The sequence below is a fragment of the Rhinichthys klamathensis genome, unplaced genomic scaffold (genome assembly GCF_029890125.1).
Source record: "Rhinichthys klamathensis goyatoka isolate OS25496 unplaced genomic scaffold, OSU_Roscu_1.1 h1tg000225l_1, whole genome shotgun sequence".
NCBI lineage: Eukaryota > Metazoa > Chordata > Actinopteri > Cypriniformes > Leuciscidae > Rhinichthys > Rhinichthys klamathensis.
Genome location: NW_026606749.1, coordinates 321,751 through 342,770, shown reverse-complemented (window position 1 = coordinate 342,770; position 21,020 = coordinate 321,751). Strand labels below are relative to the sequence as shown.

The window sequence follows — 21,020 nt, the reverse complement described above, 5'->3', positions numbered from 1 at the left end:
ATTGTAAATGTTAAAATAGTGATTATGTTAATTCTAAAAATGAATTATAGAACAATGATAGTCAGCATTATGACAAAATTACTATTTTAAACAGCAGGGGGCAGTAAAACACCACTTATTGGCTTAATATGCCACTATATTCATATCATTTTCACCTTTTTAACTGTTATAGAGGCAAATTTTGTCCGATCTGTCTAAAATTTGTCAAGCTTGTTTAGAGTGATATGTCCTGACCTTTTTTTAAGAAGATCTGAGCATTCATTGAAGAGATATAGGTTTTTGGGGACATTTGGTCAAGGCTACATATTGAAGTGACCCTATTATAGCCATCCAAATTAAGAAGTTATACCTTTTCTGATCATTATTGATCTAGAGAGTCCAGAGAATTGTACTGCACTGGTTTTAAACATTATGATATGAAAAGTATACGATCATAGATGGAAAAGACAATTTACAGCCAATACAGGCAATTTACCATAGGAAATGTATGGTTTTAAAGCTTTTTAACAGTTATAGCGCCACCTATGGTCCGATCTCCATGAAACTCTGCATGCTTCTTCACCATGTTATGACACATGTGCTCATCAATTTTTGTGAAGTTCTGATAGGTCTGATAGGTTCTCCCCAAACCGAGGCCCTAGCACCTGGCCAGGTTTCAAGTCTCTAGGCCTTACGGTTTGGGCTGCACGATGCGTTTTAGGTTTTTTTTTTTTTTTCAAATAGCAATTACAATAGGTTTTCAGCACTTCGTGCTTGAACACCTAATAATAAGCCCTAGTGCAAATTATTACTACTATTCAAAAACAAAAGCCAAACCAAAAAAACGGTATGAATTCATAACATTACTCATTCTCAGTTACAGGTTAAAACATGTAAATAATTAAATGTGATTAAATGTTTGGCTCCAGACAAAAAAAAATTGATTAAGAAGTCATTGACTCCTATAAGGTGGGGGGGGTAAGCACCAAATTATTTTAAATGCCACAAAAAAATAAAAAATAAATAATTTTGTCGGGTTGTCACGTCTGCCCTTCTTTTACAGCATCAGCATTTATCCATCTTGTGGATGTCCTGGGAACTAAGATTCACTTTTTTCTTGAGAAAACTTGAGAACTACATATACAGTTACTAACAAAAAATTGTTCTTTACACAGAATCTAAGCCAGTGTCACTCACCATAATAATGTCAGCATCACTTGGCCAATGAGTATAGTTTGGTGGCCTCCTAAATACATCCAATAAACGTTGTCGTATGTCTTGCACACACCCAATCTATTTTTCTTCATTAGTATCTGAGAGGTAAATTTGGTGAAAGGCAGCTCTTCATTAGCAATTATATGGACATTGTTGAATTTCATGTTTAGCTCCTTCCATTCTTTCTCATGTAGACAACAGGTTAAGTAAAAAATATGAGGATTATGTGATCATATTGTAAAATGCCCCTTTCTTTAGTTATTTTTGTAGCTGACTAACAAGTGTATGAGCATTGAATGGCTTTTCTGAGCCTGAGGTAAATTTGACGTTACGAGACATGATTGTTCTCAAGCTGTATTATACAAGCTCTTTCCAAGGTCGAAATGCTGATTGAGCGATCTGTCAGGCCACATAAAGAGTGCCGAAACGACATTTAGTGCTTGTATTTCATAATAAAATTGACAGAATTTGAGAGCAGAAAGTTTGTTCATTTTTTAATACAATTAACAAACACATTAAAAGGTGACTATTAAGTGCAAAACTACAAATCTTACTGCGATTATGGATGGCTGCGTGACAAATAATGTGAAGTTCAGGCAGTAACAGAAAACGGCAAGGATTAAAAGATATTGAGAATAAGAATCCGTATCAATTAAAAACTAGAATTGTTAACGATTAGTTCGCGTCCACACATCTGACACATTTATCTGTTGTACTTATTCCTGCACTTACAGTACTTGGACGTTAATTCATTGACGCGTCTCCATCGTTTTCTCTCTCTTATGCTGGCATAAGTTCTTTGAAAAAGCTATATTTATGATGATATTTTTTGTTTTGACACGCATTTCTGACACGGAATGCTGATCCTTGCTGTCCCTGTGCGAATTTTGGCGCTCGGTTTTTTTTCACACTACAACTTTGCTGCGCGTCGTCTTATTTTATTAGGCTACGTCAAGACAAAAGATGTGATGGGCTACTCATCACAGAACAGCAGGTAAAAAGACGCAATTTTTAAATCATAACATGTACATTTATCTAGTCGCCAGTGGCGATCTCAGCTAAAATATCACTCGCAAATTAATATTTGTAGTCGCAGTCTGGAGCCCTGAATTATGAGAATCAACTTTGCAAGCAACTGTGCAAAATAGCAGTTAATGTGAGTTGCATTGTGAGATGTGTTCTCATTCCACTTTTTTCAAAAGGCTCACAATAGCAGCAAAAATACATTTTAGGTTTCACTAAGACTGAGGTCAGTGTTTTCTACAGAGCTCTTATCCATTTGAACAACCAGGGCATACATGGGCTTTCAGGGAAATGCTTGAATTTCATTACTTTCAGTCAGCCTACAAAAAAATTTGACCTTGCTGGTGAATGTACTGTGTGACAAAAGCCTGATGGTGACAAGCTGGGCATTTTCTCTCTCAAGGAAAAAAAGGAAATATAAAAATGGGGAAGAAAAACAGCTCTGACAGGAAGGTTTAATAAAAACAACCTGAAGAGCATGTTCTTCGCCAGTCTACAAATGGATGGCACTCCAGTGCATCTGCTTACTCAACACAAGCACAATGGGGCACCTAGCACAAGTGCACAGACAACAGGATGAAGAAAGGCAGACACTTGAAGACTGCCACAAACAAAAATACAGCAGTGCAAGGAAATCCCCATGTGACAAACCCGAGCCTCACTGTGACCTCATAACAACCTTCTTTGAAAGTGCAGATAAAAAAAGACTCATGAGCTCATGCTGCTATGATCAAGAACGTCTTAAGACTGTCAGAAGCCTTCAGGTTCAAGCTGAGACCCTGGAAATAAATTTGGCAGCAGACTTAGATGTCTGCCCACTATGTTAATAAACCGAATGGTTAGTCCAGAACCACCTGAATTCTACAGTATGGAGCTAAAATGGTCTCAAAACTAATTTGACAAACTTGTGAATGTGAATTAGCTCCCGCAATTATGAATCATATTTTGTAAAATCCATAAATTGAGTATTTTAGCTACTTACTTTTGGGTGCCCTACACAAATTTTGCGTTCCTTCTCACCCTCGGTTAAAATCGCTGTACCGGGGTACTGGATGTGCCGAAACAAAAATCAGAAAAATGTTTTAAAGTGCAGTCTATATTACATGATGTAGTGGCATTAATGCACAAGGAAGTGCTGCAGAAGAGTGATGGAAAGGGTCTCTTTACTAACCCCCTGAGCAAAGTGGATTTGTAAAATTTTATGTCTATTAAAATAAATAGAAAGTGCAATTTTGTATGTGAAAAACAAATAAAATAAACAGTGCTTTATTGTATTTAGTTGTGCTATTGCAATTTGATTTATTATTTAACTGTCATTAATAAGGTTCAATAATTTGTGTTAGTTAGGCTAGCAGTTTTTGCTGTGGTATCGAAATTACAGTTGAGAATTGTAAAATTTCATGGTTATCTAAAATGTTGGTGTTATAACCTTATTTAAATATACAAGGATACATGTCAGGATGGGCAATATGGACAAAAAAAAATGTATCACAATGAAATCTTTCATATCAGTCGATATTGATAATTATCACGATGCATGTCAAATCTTTATTTCTTTCAAGTTTAAAACCAGATTTTGGCTTTTAAGTTAAAGCTGTAGAAACTAGACCATTAATAGTGGTTTTAACTACTCTTTATTGTCAGAACATGACAAGTACTTCACGTTTTTCTTTGCACTTTTCCAGTCTTTTTCCTTAACAAAACAGTTTGTAGTATATTACGTTTTATTTATTAGAAATGCACATTTGACAGTAGCTTGAGTTAAGATGCCGATGTAAAATTATGTTCATTAATAAAAACAGTAACATCTGTAAAATTGTAACAACCTACTTTTTATATGGTCAAATTTAAATATTCTGAGTTTTCTTAAAATTAACCATTGGTCTGCCATAGTAGCATACATTTAGATGATAACCACAGTTAAAACCACGCATATAGCCCCTCACTACCATGGTGAAATGAAATCTAAATATATGGTTTCTATGGTATTTGTATGAAAAACAGTAGCCTAAATACATTTAGTATAAATGCACAAACGCTATAGCTTAGGCTAAATCACAAAAAATACAGTAATTATATTTCTCATTTGAAACATGTCTACATTAATAATATAGTAAAAATTTGATATGAATATCCCACATTTCCTCCACAATACCATGGTGCAGTTAGTGTTACTACAGTAAATCCATGGTAAATGATGGTGATTTGTAGATTGAAAAAGCCTTCTGACTGTATGGTTGCAGAGAGTGTTTCTCCTGTTCGTCAGTATTTTATTTATTACTTTTCCGTGGCGGGTCCAGTTAAAAAAATCAGTAGCGTTGAGCACCGTGTTCTATAGTTGCCATACAACTGACTATTTTACTTGGCAGGAAAACATCTCAAAGCTATGCAATGCATCAAAATGACACAAAACACCACAATATAAATACATTAAGCTGACCTGTTGTCCGTATTGCATTCCGCTCATACTCCCAGGAGTGCGGCCCTGCATGCCCATAGGATATCTCTGGGGTCCCGGGGGTCCGTAACCTTGTCCTGGGTAAGGAGGACCCTGTTGGGAGCCAGGGGAAGGTCCCTGCTGCTGAGAGTAGGGGTTTCCAGCACCGTAGTGTTGCCCTCGAATTTTTCCCACCTGGTCCATGGGGACGGGAGGCTGAAAAAATAAAAAGAATAAAGGTAAGTGCTAATAATTCAGCTGCAGAGTTCAAAATCAGCTAGTGCCATACAGGAAGTGAAATTATTGTGGTACGATTCAGCTTCCTTACAGCATTGATCCAGCTGCACGCCAAGCATTTGGATCATTAATTTTCTGAAAGCATTCACTTAAGCATCTCTGGTTAAAATGAAGTCAATGGTGATCAATATCAAGAGAGGCTTGTTTCCACTGTTAAGAATGAAAACAATCACAATGTCACAACAGTATTAGCCAGATCATAGCAAAGGCACACCACCCAAAATCAAAAATAGATCTGTACGCTTCAAAAACAGTGCCAGTGAAGGGAGGGGAAATTGGCGTGGAATGAATGAGAGAATGAAAGCAGCGGTTCTATCTGCCAGGCCATCCTGAGTGCCAGCGGCTGGAGACTGGATGAACACTGAACTTCCCTTTGAAAACAGACAAGAGGAAACAAATGTGTAGGATGACTGAAGGGTGACCCGAACACAAGCTCACAGGACAGAGAGCGATTGAAATAAATTCTCTGGTACTACAAGAATACAGTGCTTGGGAATTAGGGAAAGATGACAGGGACCCTTCTACTTCGAGGCAGAAACTGAGATCATCAACTGAAATTGGCTGCCAATGAAAATGCCAATTTTTTTCCTACTTTGCTTTCAAGTGTTCTCAAATTGTTTTATTAGAATTGAACTGAATAGTAATTTAACATCTGAATCAGAAAAAACACATTGTTCATGTTAAGGACGTGACAAGCCTACGTCAAAGAACTGGTGGCAACGAAAGCCGGCTGGGTTGTCGCGGCGCGGCGGCTGCGTCTAGGCCTAAAAAACAAAACTATGCTTGAACACACCGCAGAAACAAAAGAAAAGAGCCATCTAGCATATGCGTTCCCGCACCTGCAGCAGGTATCATATATTCATCAATCAAAAAGGGAAACCGAAACTAGGACTGTAGATATACAAAAATACAAACCAGCACTTGCCTGCCATTTTAATTGTCAATTACTTTCTACATTCCAGGCAGCTCGTAATGAAACGATTAAAATTTTGGAATGCTCAGGCAAGATTACGTAAAATTAGAACAGCCTTCTGTCTGTGCAGTCTTGAACTCTTTGATCGCTTTCATCACTTTTGCTTTTATTCTCGTGCACTGACTCGCTAAACTGAATCAGAGCAAACTCTCTCACTGACCCGACGCCGATTCAACATGCTGAACCGGGCAAAATAATGCCGACGTGTGCCTGACAGAAGCTCACTGATGACAGTGGGGTAAATGAAACATGAGACAAAAACACACATACATATACACATGTATACACATACATACATACATATATATATATATATATATATATATATATATATATAAATAAAACTCCAGTATATATATATATATATATACACACACATTTATAAAACTAAAAGTTTCAAGATGTAGGAAAACTGTTGAAATTATTTAAAAATATTTCTCTGGCATTTCTTTCTTTTTGCTGTATCGAAAACGTACCGAACTGTAACACCACTGTTGTATCAATATACACGCGCATAATATATGAAGGAAATAGAAAAAAAGAAATTACACAATTTTTTTTAAATAATTTCAATAGTTTTCCTACATCTTGAAACTTTTAGTTTTATAAATGGGGTAATCTTTGAAGGATGAACAAACAATGTCGCAGTTTTATTCCACTTTCATTACATTTGCCATCTGACGTTCAGCAATGTTGTGGTGGTCGCGCCAGCGTGAAAAATGGTCCAACGAATCATATATATATATATATATATATATATATATATATACACTCACCGGCCACTTTATTAGGTACACCTGTCCAACTGCTCGTTAACACTTAATTTCTAAGCAGCCAATCACATGGCGGCAACTCAGTGCATTTAGGCATGTAGACATGGTCAAGACAATCTCCTGCAGTTCAAACCGAGCATCAGTATGGGGAAGAAAGGTGATTTGAGTGACTTTGAACGTGGCATGATTGTTGGTGCCAGAAGGGCTGGTCTGAGTATTTCAGAAACTGCTAATCTACTGGGATTTTCACGCACAACCATCTCTAGGGTTTACAGAGAATGGTCCGAAAAAGAAAAAACATCCAGTGAGCGGCAGTTCTGTGGGCGGAAATGCCTTGTTGATGCCAGAGGTCAGAGGAGAATGGCCAGACTGGTTCGAGCTGATAGAAGGGCAACAGTGACTGAAATAACCACTCGTTACAACCGAGGTATGCAGCAAAGCATTTGTGAAGCCACAACACGCACAACCTTGAGGCGGATGGGCTACAACAGCAGAAGACTCCACCGGGTACCACTCATCTCCACTACAAATAGGAAAAAGAGGCTACAATTTGCAAGAGCTCACCAAAATTGAACAGTTGAAGACTGGAAAAATGTTGCCTGGTCTGATGAGTCTCGATTTCTGTTGAGACATTCAGATGTTAGAGTCAGAATTTGGCGTAAACAGAATGAGAACATGGAACCATCATGCCTTGTTACCACTGTGCAGGCTGGTGGTGGTGGTGTAATGGTGTGGGGGATGTTTTCCTGGCACACTTTAGGCCCCTTAGTGCCAATTGGGCATCGTTTAAATGCCACGGCCTACCTGAGCATTGTTTCTGACCATGTCCATTCCTTTATGGCCACCATGTACCCATCCTCTGATGGCTACTTCCACCATGTCACAAAGCTCTAATCATTTCAAATTGGTTTCTTGAACATGACAATGAGTTCACTGTACTAAAATGGCCTCCACAGTCACCAGATCTCAACCCAATAGAGCATCTTTGGGATGTGGTGGAACGGGAGATTCGTGCCCTGGATGTGCATCCCACAAATCTGCGGCAACTGTGTGATGCCATCATGTCAATATGGACCAAACTCCCTGAGGAATGCTTCCAGCACCTTGTTGAATCTATGCCACGAAGAATTGAGGCAGTTCTGAAGGCAAAAGGGGGTCCAACCCGTTACTAGCATGGGGTACCTAATAAAGTGGCCGGTGAGTGTATATATATATATATATACACACACACACACACACACACAGGGCTCCAGACTAACTTTTCCACCGGTTGCACTGGTGCTACCAACTTTCTCAGTTGGTTGCACCAGCATATGATTTGGTCGCACGCACTTTTTTTTGCTACATTCCATGAGATTAATCAATGCTTGCTGATGAATAATAGTCTTAATCTGCATACCATAGTTTTGCAATGATGTAAAAAGACTGACAGTGACATAAGACCTCATGTTAGCAAAATGTTTTAATCTTTTAACCATCAAATCAAAATATTCTCAAAAAAACTATTAAAAAGTTAAAAGTAAAAATATGACTGTGAAAAATAGTAGTAATTAATTAAATGGTGAGATAACGTTTTATTTAATTAAATGGATTTATGATGAAAGTCATTATGTCAATTTGTGCTCACTTTGAACTATGTGCTGTCACTTTAATTCAGCGCGTGCAGCACAGCTGTCTCTGCACTGCTACGCACCGCTCCTGGAACGGATGCAGTGTGAAAATACCGTGTCGTGTCAGGCTACACAAACATTGATCTTGACATTGTTAGCCTCTTGTCTTTTTTACATGTCGTACACTGTACATTTACCGTACACTTATTATGACTTAATTCCTAATTGGCACGTTTCACCATCAGTGTGCAATGCGCGTGACGTGTACGTTCGTTAATAAATAAACTGCAAGTGTCTTGCGGAAGAACATTGTAGCCGGAGCTACTTCTCTCTGTTAATGTCTATGGCGAGTCACGCAGGCACTGGGCAACTCCGCAGCCGAGCCGACCCCGGGATAAAATAGTCAGAATATAAACACTTATTATAGGCGTATCGTAGTGATTCAAGATAAGTCAAAAACAGTTTGGAAAATGGATTCATGATGTACTCGTTCATTTTGAACATACGGACTGCAGCAGCTGCTGATACAACGGCGTGTACTCGCACAAATGCGACCACATAAAATTTTAACTCGCACATTCTCAAAAAATGGTCGCAGTCTGGAACCCTGATAAATATATATATATATATATATATATATATATATATATATAGTTATATATAGTTATATATAGCCGATATGCTCCACACGGAGATCTGACCTCACCATCATCGAGTCCATCTGGGATTACATAAAGAAACTGAAAATACGGAGACGGACTAAATCCAGCAGAACTGTGGCAATGTCTCCAAGACACTTGAAGAAACCTTCCTGCAAAAGCTACCTGAAAAACTTGCAACTCAAGTGTACCTGGACAAAAACCGTTTTAAACACAAAGGATGGTCACTCAAATATTGATTTGATTTAGTTAAAAGACGTTAAATGATAAATAAAATCCATTTATGACATTATATTTTTTTTTGAAAGCATCCTCACTTTACAGCATTTTTAAACACAGTACTGTAGCTTTGCAGAAATGTTTCTTCAAGCATCTTGAAAACATTAGCCCAGTTCTTCTGGATTTAGTCAGTCTCAGTTTATTTCTCTTTCTTCATGTAATCCCAGATGGACTCGATGGTGAGATCAGATCTCCGTGTGGAGCATACCAGCTGTTGTCAGACTCCTCTTAATGCATCGTGTTTCCTTCTGGAGCATCAGTGAATGTTTGAACCTTTTTTAATAGTTGTGTTTGAGTCCCTCAATTGTCCTCAGTGTGAAAAGATGGATCTTGAAAATCATCCAATCACTGCTGGTAAGGGTTCAAATATGCAAAAGATGCTGGAAAACTGAAGAATTTTCAGGACCTGGAGGATTTTTCTAAAGAATTTTGGGCAACTTAACTGCTCAGGACAAACAAGGGACTCAAGAACAACCATCACAATACAAAAATCCAGGATCATCCAGGTTACAACACACAGTATTAAGAATCAAGACTACATAAACTTTTGAACAGGGTCAATTTATATAAATTCAGCTATTCTTTGTCTTTGACTATACTTTTCCCACTTTTCAAAGATCACTAGGACCAGTAAAGGCACAGAGAGACAGGGCAGGACAGTTGAAGTGGTAACAGCTGTGACCACAGCAAATCTTTAATCGGCACTGCTCCTCCAGCAGCTGTAATAAGGCTCTCTGGATATCAGAGTAGTGCTGGAGACTGGACCTGCCTGAGATTACTGAAGTAAATCTGGGCACTTTTTCTTCTGTCAATGAGCAAGAAACAAGAACAAGAGAGAAAAAAATATTGTAAATGTGGACGATGGACGAGTGATGGGCCACAGCGGATGCTTCTAGTGTCTGCTCAAGTTGATTAACGGGAAAGATGTAGTTTTGTAGCCCACAAGTCCAGACTGGAGATAGTGTTGAGTTAATTTTTGACGGTACAGCAGTGTGTTTACTTGTATAAGAATGGAAGATGGCATCTACATGCCGTGATAAAGCAGTCCAGACAAGGTTATGGCTGAGATCAATGAGGCCCTTGACCAAAAGGGTAATGGAAGTAGATAAAGGAGAAGAATTATGTCTGAACATAGATCTGAGTAAATTTCTGACCCCAAGTTGCCATCTTCATTTGTATTCTTGGGATTTTTTTACATGGTTAGAATATGCGAGATTTAATGCCTCGTCATTAAAGTCCCCCTGTAGTCAATAATGTTATCCCTTAAACTCATCTTTCTCATATTTAAGTGTTTTTCCTTGAAAAAAATATATTTATGCCTTAAAATAACTTGAATGTAGGGCTGGGCGACATGGCCAAAAAAATAATATTGCCTTTAGTATACGCGGTTCTATGAATATGCAAAGTAGCCCCGCCTCCACTCACTCACACCAGCTCAGAGATCCACTCGTTGATGATCACACGTTGACACGATTTCAAACCGCATTTTTGACACCGTCTTTGGTTCACTGCAGTTTTAAGGGGAAAATACTCATAGTGTTGACTTATGAATTTGCACATGGTTTGTCATAAAGCATATTAAAAACACCACATAGACATATAAACAACATTAAAAACTTTATTTTAACCACAGGAGAACTTTAAATAAGTACATATCCAGTGAAAACTATTACAAGAACAACAAATTCATTTTTGTATGTTGCCTTTAGGGAATGGCTCACAAATAAAGACAGCAGGCCAAAAGATATCTAAATCCTCTTTCTGTCTAAGACCGTGGTAAACATGCAGTTGTGGGCACATACCTGCATGCAGTCTAAAAACGCTGAGGTTGCTTTCACACAGCATTATGTATTTGAATTACCCCAGGGCTCCCTTAAGTGCGGGAATGAGGGTGGGATGTGACGGCGAGAGAGAATAACAGTTGTTCAGAAATTAAGTGCTTTTAATTCATCCTCAGGCAAGGTCAAAGATAAGCAGCACCATATCTCGCAGTCTCATTTTTAAATAGACAAGACGTACTTTATTGATCCCTGAGGGGAATTCAAGGATTTCCCGCTGCAGCATTACTCACTGAGGGCGAGAGTTTCCCCTTTCACTTTTTTAATGAATGATACTAGTTCATAGCAACAATAACAAGGAGCCAGTCATGGGATTTTCTCTTGAAACACCCTTGGCTGTTCCTAAAAACAAAACCATACAGAAATTGAAATAAACTTGAAACAGCGGTCATTCAAATCAGTATATTTAAGGAAAAATAAATGTAGGGAAGGAATTACTTATCAGCAATTAACTAAATGAAAAATAATAAGAAAATTGTGCACATTTAAAAAAAAACTAATAATTTACAAAGCATTTAGTCTTTATAGTCACTTTTGATCAATTTAATGCATATTCTTGTTGAATAAGTTGTTAATTAACTTGTTGATCTCAATTTTTTTAATGCAAGTTAATTTTGATTCCGTGTCAACTTTAAATACATTCAAATATTGTCATTAGGGTCTGTAAATATCTTAAGTGATTGGACATGACATCTCTTCTTTGCTAAAATAATGTTACAGCTCAGAGACACTCGCACTATTCGGTTCACCTCTCTCAACCCATCCTCTTCCAACAATCAATCGCTCGTCCATGGCTGATTTCCTGCGTCTCTCACTCTCTTTCCAAAAAGGGAGGGGGAAAAAAATAAATAACTGCAATTAGCACATGGCTAATCTGCATAGAGGAAAGCCAAGCGCTCTTGGCAGAGGAGGTTACACCGGGTGGAATGTTTCACTGTCTGTAAGGGAGCGGGAAGGGGGTGTGGACCACTCCGTGTGTGTTTGTTTGAGAGGTCGGGCGTTGGAGTGAAGTATGATAGCACAGATAGCGCCGGCTCTACTGAGCCAGACAGATGGATTGGGTACGGATGATAAACAACTGCTGCTAATTTAATCCTCCACACGAACAAACAGTCCAAGCCTACAGCAAAGGACTATCGTTGTGCCAAAACACCAACACACACTAATACAAATGACATCACTCCAGTGTAGGTTTATCCAGGAGCGCAAGTGTGGAACAGTTAGACATGCACGTGGAAACAAGATTTCTACTCTTAAGGAGCGTAAAGGATCCGGGCATCTCCAAAGCAGCATCCTTGAAACTTTTATGCAACGTGCTAGGTTGCAAACTATTGCTAGGTTCATACAGAATTTGGCTGCTTTTATATATTTTGATGTATTTAACATTTAAATACATAAAAACGTGCTAAAGATGAGAGAAAAACGTGCTAAAGGTGAGAGTAGTACTAGTCGGTGTCAGTGGTTAAAACTTTCACTGGCCCACTTGGTTTTGACCGTGTATTCTAAAAAATAAGGTAATGACATCACAATTTTAGATACATTTTTAGACAATTCCAATACAACAGTAAACAGTCAGTAATAAAACAACAACAAATTACAAGCAATCACACAAATAAATATAGAACAAAGACAGATAAAACAATGAACATTGATTTAACAATGGGTTAAAAAGATTTTGTTCTATTTTTTTAGTGAAACAAGAAATATTTCAGGGCTGAAGGCTAATGATTTTTCTACTGGCCCGATACAATGCAAGTAAATCACTTGCATATGCGACAAAATGTTTACTCTGGGCGAATAAATGCCTATCATTGGCCATTGGCTGATAAATTCTTTGATTTTACTCACCAGTGTGTGTTAGAGGTAGGGCTGTACTCAACCAAAGAAAACCTTGGTCGACTGAAGTCCTGAAATTTTCGACAAAAAATCGACTAAAAATGTTAAATTAATTAGCTGCGCACAGTGCACAGTACTTGGTAGCCTTTTTGTCCACCTAAATGAATTATAAATAAACAAAAAACTAGTAGGCTATTTGCAGTATACTAAATCGTTTTTTACCTTAGGCCATCCTTAAAAATATTCTTGTTTGCCGTAACCCGACCGACCCTGTCAAATTAGGACCGACCCAATTATTATTATTTTTTCCCTTTTAGTCCGACTGACTTGCCGGTTGTAAACTTGCATTAAGACCGACCGATTTTTTTTTTACTCTTCAAACAACTAATACAAATGCAATAAAGTAATATAAATTTATTATAGTAAGTATTGTGAATATAAATTGCGTAGGCTACATTCTTTTAAATAAAAACCTGTGGCGTCATCTATTATGATTATGTTTACACCATTGGTTTACGCATGTCACACTATGGCCTGTGCGTTCGCTTCGTTTCATTCACTGTCAATGGTTCGCGCTCGGTGATGATGGCTGCGGCGCGGCTGCTTGTGAAATACGTCTGTATGAGCCTACATTTAGTCGCTCATTATTCGAAATTCTTAATGGTCAAATAGGGAATCGATGTTAATGACCTTTTCTCGGAGCCCGTCCAGCTCGTCACGATATGCCCACCGCGAACGCGCGTCACACAGCAACTGCAGGCTCTGACAAACAAACACACATAAGTGTGGGAAGCCAAACACACCGAAAGTGGGACGAAACGGCGCGGTGTGTTGTGTTACAGAGTTCGCGCTGCGCTGACTTGTAATCTGCGTGGCTCAATGGACCGAGCCGCGCGAGTCGCGACAGACTCGACAGCGCAGAGAGAAGTGTTTGCTTGCGCCAGCCAATGGTCAGAGCGGCGGGAACTAATCTCACCAGCGCCACGCTGACCAATAAAACAGCACATCCCATACCGAAATGTACTAAATTGAAATGTACTAAATTTTACCTCACTGATTTCCGTTAATAATAGCAGATGTTTATGGGTCAAATCTCTCACTCTCTCCCTGCAACTTTTTGTTACCCTCCTTTCTGCCCCTAGACCAGAAAGGGGGCTTGTAACAGTCTGGGTCAAATGTAAACGAATGGTGCCAAACGCGCTGTTTTATTGGTCGGCGCGGCGCTGGTGAGATTAGTCATTTTAATTTATTTGTTTCCCTCTGAAAATCCACTTTCATTGAAATCTAGTGGCTCCTTTTTTTTCTTTTTTCTTTTGATTCCGCCTATTTTTTCCAAATGAATGCAGCTGGAATTAATGCAATAAATATGTTTTTTTTTTGACAAAGTAATCAAATTGTTTGTGGTCTATAACCTGTATCAGAATGAGATTCGCAATGGTGCGCCCGAAGGCATGGGTTGAAGACCCAGTCAGTGACGTCACGATATGCAAATTTGTTTAAATTCATACCGACGTAATCACCATGACCAAAATTATCCCTTTTTTTTTTTTTTGCTGTTACTGCAAACCAAAATATTTTTAAGGATGGCCTAATTATTTTGCACTGAAATGAGTCTGACACACGAGTCTGTCGGCTCTGACAGCGTCGCATCACGTGCACCTGCGCAATATCATAGCCTATGATTTCCGTAAAATAGTACTATGTTGTCAACTAGTGATATCATCACAAGAACTGTTGAGGAATATGCAACATAATTTAGACAATTCTTTTTATCATATGTTATAATAATAAGTTATAACTGTCAGACACTATAATTTCAGCCGCTCTGTGCATGTCCTTCATGTGCTTCGCGGCTGAGACACGAATAGACTATTAACTTAAAGCTTTTACTCTTAATAAACACAAAAGGCACGTCCACTTAAATAAAAAAAGAATATTTATTAAACATACCAGATCAAGAGCAGAAACGAAAAAGTGCATAACTGATATGCCAATTCTGATATGTTCATATAGCCTAACGTTACTCAAAACAGACAGGGCAACCTAACGCAGACAAGTTAGCTTACCGCTTTCAGATGATATGTCATTTTTGTCGTCGAGCTGTGGAAGGCAAAACTGTTGCTTGCAAACTTTGCATTCGACCTTTTTCCCGTTATCAATTTTAACAAAATGCTGCCACACAGTCGATGTCTTTGTTGACTATTAAACGCTCTCCCAATTAAATAAATAATTAGTAGTATTTTCCTCTCAAATTAATGGCGTTCATTTGGAATTATTCAGCTATTAAGAACAATCAGAAGATATGCCGGAATCTCCGGTAGTGGGCGGAACTAATGCGCAAACCACAATCTCATTGGCTAGCGCTCAACTGTTATCGTCCAGTTTTGAATTTAGCAAATCAGTTAGAGCGAAAGCTAATAACATAAATATTCATGAACCCAGCAGCTCATCTATCCTTAGTGCATTGTATATTGTTATTAGTAGTAGAATTACTAGTATTATCTTTTAATAATAATTACTATTTATATTATCTTTATTTTACAGAACTGCTGAATGACCAACAATATCTTAAGCACCACCACTAGTCAGTTAAAATGACAACTAAATAGTGATGCACCGATGTGAAAATTGTGGCCGATACCGGTACCGATATTAATATTGCTGTTATGGCCGATGTCGATATCTCTTTATAGAAAACACATAGCGAAGATTAGGGCTGCACGATATTGGTAAAAAATGACATTGCGATATTTTATTTTTCTGTGATATATATTGCTATATAAAAAAAAAAAAAAAAAAAAAAAAAAAAATCACCAGATGACTTGAATAGCTCTATTTGGAAAGAATTAATCATTCTAGAATGACTGGGGTGGTTTTGTCATGGAGTAAATCCGCATAGAAACTAATATTAATAGAATGTTAACTAATGTAGTTAACTAGACTTTAATAAATGGAACCTTATTGTAAAGTGCTTCCGATTTATGTCTCTTGAGTTCAGTGTTGGACAGATCAGTTGTTTTAACCATTCATTAAAGTGAATAGGTTCAAAGGAGTCATTAGTTTGCGAATCGGACGTGTCATTAACGGATCACGGCACACGTAGTGTGATTATCCAGGCAGTTTAGGACATCACACAAGATTTGTCAGTCTCAACACAGAAAACATTTCATCACTAGATAGATTTTTTTTTTTGTTTATTAAGTGTGGTTTATGTCATCTGTGGAAAGCTTTTCAGAGAAGACAAGGCAACGTTATTTTAGCACAATTCACAACCAGCGGTAGTTAAAAAAAAAAAAAAAAAAAACTTCGGCCTTTAACCTTTTACCATCGTGTATTCTCAAAGATATTCAGTCAACTCAATTCATTAATATGCGCGAGGGAGGGAGAGAGAGCAAGACAGTTTGAAGACGGGGCCTGCGACCGGGGCTTTCACTCGCTCTGCTCGTTCTCTCAGTTAAACAAGCGCAGCAGTCAGTCATCTACATCACTCACCGGTCAAATAAGGCTTTGGCGGGACAAAAATACGCCTTAGTAAGGCAGACAGAAAACAGCGCGCAAGTTCCAGTCTTCTTGCGCTTGATGTTTAAACTGACAGGACTTGCACTCATACATGCGCTCGTGCAAAAACAAACATCCCCGCCCCCACACTCACATCTACACACACGTCAAATACACAGGAATGATTATCGGCCTGTTCACATCGGCTCTATTTTGACATCGGAACGATACCGATGTGTAAAAAATTGACCATATCGGCCAATATTATATCGGCGGCCGATATATCGTGCACCACTACAAATAAGCATTCATATAGCTGGAATGTTTGTATAAAACTCAGTTACACATATATAGTAGTTTTCATAAGCACTTGTCATTAGGGGTGGGCGATATAGCCTCAAAATTATATCGATAATGATATTTATGACGATATAGAAAATCTTTTTTTTTTTCTCTCATTACGTTTATCTCGCCTAAATGTTTGTTCACTCATTGTGTTTTTACAATGGGTTAATTTTGTTGTGAAGGAAGCTTGATTTCAATCTTTGAATTAAATTGAAAAAAGTAGCAAAAATCTATACAAAAAAAAAGATACAAATAAAGAAAAAAGTTTTTGGGTAGGTCTAACACTAGTATTCAGAAATTCTACAGAAACTGAATAAAGTAATCACATGTAGAATAAGTCTTTTAGTTCTGATTCCTGACTAAACGAAATACATAGGCTATTAGTTCTCATTCCTTACAAATAAAGCTATCTTTTGTTGTTTTGACGACAACATTAATGACAGACACATGTGACTGCTAGTGCACTGATTAGGGATCGACCGATATGGATTTTTTAGTGCCGATACCGATACCGATTTTTTTCCCATCAGCCTTAGCCGATGACCGATACGGGCTGCCGATTTTCTTGAGCCGATATTTGGAGCCGATACATTTTGCTCCCTCAATTTACATCATAAAAATGACATGATGTTAACAAATGTTACAGGTCTCAATTTAATAAAAGTAACATTTATTTAACATAAAAAAATCAATATTTAACAAACAGTAAAAACATGTGAGGTAGAACAAGAACAAGTAGATAAACAATATTTAACAAATATTAAAAACATGAGGTAGAACAAAAAAAAGTTCACTGCTGAAAATAAATATTTAAGCATAAATAAAATAATTACACTATTGCACACAGTAGCAACCAGCATAATAAAGTGCACAGTGCACACTGTACTTCATTTTAAAAGTAACGAACTATTTACTGCCATGGTTTAAATTTTTCTACATAAAATAAAATGAGCATGTCTAGTCTCTAATATCACTGCGATGGCGAGGGAGAGACACACCACACGCGTCCAAACCTCAGCCAGGTGGTCGCTGAATAAATCTCCCACAAAAAGCACGGAACAACGTTGGTATTACTTAATCCTATGACCAGTGTTCGTAACAGCTACCGTACGCATACTAGGGCTGTCAAAATTGCTCAAATGGCGTTTGTATATTCCCTCTAAAAAACATATTTGAACATATCGTCGTGCATTTGGTCAATGACGCGCATTACGTCAATAACAGGACAAATTAATACAAAGAGACATAACTACTAGTATTAAAGGTTCTCTAAGCGATCCTGGGTGACGTCACTTCTTGTTGACATTCGAACTATTGTCAAACAAAACGGAGGCTAGCTAGACCCTCCCTCCTCCTCATCCGCACACTAACCCCCCAAACCACACCCCCAAACCCTTCTTGTCGGTCATTGGCTGGAATAGTTTATTATGTTTCAGGGAGCGGGTCGCTGCAGTTTGCTTTTGTTGCTGTTTGTGGAGCCTGGGCTGTCTACAGAGATCGCGTTTCTTTACAGTGTGTTCAGGGGACAGGCAGCCAGCGGTTAGTGAGGAGATGTTTGCTGTATGTGACAAAAAAAATTTTGCCCTAAAAAACGCGTGACTTCGCTTAGAGCACCTTTAAGTAGCTTATTTGAGTTTAAACATATTTGACAACGTATTACTACAAAAAAAACCGAGTAAATCAACTAATGGCCAAGACCGCAGAGCTCACTCTGGCTCGCCCGGACTCGCAGGCGCACTCTCTCTCTCTCTCTCTCTCTCGCACTCACCCTCACGCTCTCCGCGCATACCGGTTTAAATGAACAACAACAAACAAATGTTGAGTGCTGATCAAGAGTTTTGTGCAAGCAATTTAAGGTATATAGCAGGCTTCATTTAGTGATTGAAACAAATACATTAATTTAAGTTTCACAGTACATAGAACCGACACTGAGCGCTCTGAGCGAGCTGTGCTGTAGTAACGTTAGTCTGCTACCGCGGGCGTGTTTTTCCACATTCGAATATTAATTTTCACCTTCAAAATTCAGTTTTTTTTTAAACTATTCGAATATATATTCGTATTTAGAATATTCATTGACAGCCCTAATGCATACTGAACGGATAGCCTACAGCTATTTGCAGCTCCCTAAATACAATAGCAAGCAAGCAGTTTTATAGACGAGTCATTCGCGTTTTCCATTTGGACCCACAAACTTGCTTAGCTATATAGTTGCAACCACAGTTATAGAGCAACGTGTTTCCATTTTCAAAGTGTTTGACAATATTTCAGCAGTCAAACAGTTAAAAGATGCTTTGAAAGTTTAAAAGTTACCGTTATCTTGAAGCGCAGGTTGCACTCTGCTAGTGGGGGAGGGACAGTGCAGGGTCTGCACGTGAACTGCAGCGTCTCCAGCAGCACAGAGCTGCCTGTGGACGCCTGTCTATAAATAATGCCGGGAAAAAACTATCGGCGAACGCAGCAGCCGCGTATCGGCCGATTCCGATACACGTAAAAACCGCAAATATCGGCCCGATATATCGGCTGGCCGATATATCGGTCGATCACTAGCACTGATCCATTGCTGTTTTCATTATACTGTCTGTCACACTGTCACATGCGTTTTATACATAACCGACTGTTTACGAGTATACTTACCAAGACCAGAATTTTGACACATTAATTATGCCTACCTTACACACCATATGAGGTGGTCAATCCATTGTTTTTTTTTTATATTATTTTATATTGTATTTATATTTTATATACATTGTATTTATAATTAATATTAGGATAGACTAGAGATATTATCTTCTGTTATAATTATTATTATTGCTATTATTATTACCTATTATCCGACTGCACGAAACTTGTCTTTTGTGTGCATATGCTTGTCAAATGTCAAACTTTTTGTTAAAGATAATATATTTGACCAAAAAAAAAAAGTTTGTGAGTGTCTGCATCTGTGAGTGTGAGTCTTGAGAGTTTGTGAGCATGTGCGTCTGAGTGTAGTGAACAAGTTCTGACGTTCAAACAAATCCTGTTAAGGTTTCTGATATGTATTTTTCTTTTATTGTTCTGACAGCTCAGGTCACTTTAAACAAAAATATACATCTTTTTGAGCACATCATTTTAAAAAGGGTTATGTAAAGCATACATGTGTATGATTTTTGTGGCAGTCCATTTTTTTATTTTTTTATTACTTTAACAGCTCAGGGATGTTCAAGGAGCAACCCGTTTGTGCACTTTCTGATTTTTTTAAAGATTTTTTTGCACAGTGAATTTGCACTGTCAGTTCTGTTTTTGAATAAAGGGTTGGAAATGAATGCTTTTTTGTTTTAATTTTTTTTAATCCGATTCATCGATTAATCGAAAAAATAATCGACAGATTAATCGATTATTAAAATAATCGTTAGTTGCAGCCCTATCCACATGCTCGAGTGAGAAAACATGCTGTCCTGACTAGGGATGGGCATTTTTCAAAAATATTGCATTCGAATATTCGGGCTCATAAAAATCGAATATTCGTTTATTAAAATGGCATTTAATGAAAAAGACGTTATTTTTTAAGTTAAATTTTTTTTCACGTTTTTGTCACCATTTCTGAACAAGCTTACAATTAGGCAATATACACAACAAGCTTACAATATATGTTAAAGTTTTCTTTTAGTTGAAAACATTAAACAGTAGGCCTATGTGTAAACAAAAAATATAAAAAACAAAAGCATTAAAGCATGCTTAAAGACCCACTCCGATGAAAATAATGTTTTTCTAGGTGTTAACATGTTCTTGTGGCATTTTTCTGATGTTAGAGGACATATCTTGAGAAAAATAAGCTCAAAGTTGTATTTCTGAGTATTTCTACATTCAAATGGCTGTGAATCAGTAGCAGATGCTAAAATGCCGGCTAAAATAGACTGGAGTTGTGACGTAGTAACTCCACTGGGCGTCTCCACACGCGACGTCTTGGAGTGAAATAATGATCGGTGATCGGTGATAACTTTGATTAACTTCGGATAATAATAATTAACGTGTATATAATACTGTTGCCCCACCGGTATTGGGGGTGTAAGCTAGCGGGAGAGACAGAGCTCTCAGCAACGGGCAGGGGGAGGGGCGTCTCCGTGCCAACGGCTCCGCCCACAACGCAGAGGCGAATTGCTAATGAGCTACTGCCGCTCTGCAGAAGCGAAGTCCCAGAAAACGGCACAGGTTTTGTGATTTTGGCTAAAAATTGCATAATCATAATTTAAAGACCACTGGGAATGTTTAAAAATAGCTC

The 21,020-nt window shown here is 38.0% G+C and overlaps 1 protein-coding gene across 1 annotated transcript in view; it reads right to left on the bottom strand.

Moving 5' to 3' along the window:
* Window positions 1-21,020, bottom strand: part of arid1ab (AT rich interactive domain 1Ab (SWI-like)) — a 115,812-nt gene that overhangs the window by 72,231 nt on the left and 22,561 nt on the right. The window contains exon 2 of the mRNA XM_056264849.1: window positions 4,658-4,870. Within this exon, the coding sequence (XP_056120824.1) occupies window positions 4,658-4,870 (213 nt within the window). The remainder of the gene's footprint in view (window positions 1-4,657; window positions 4,871-21,020) is intronic.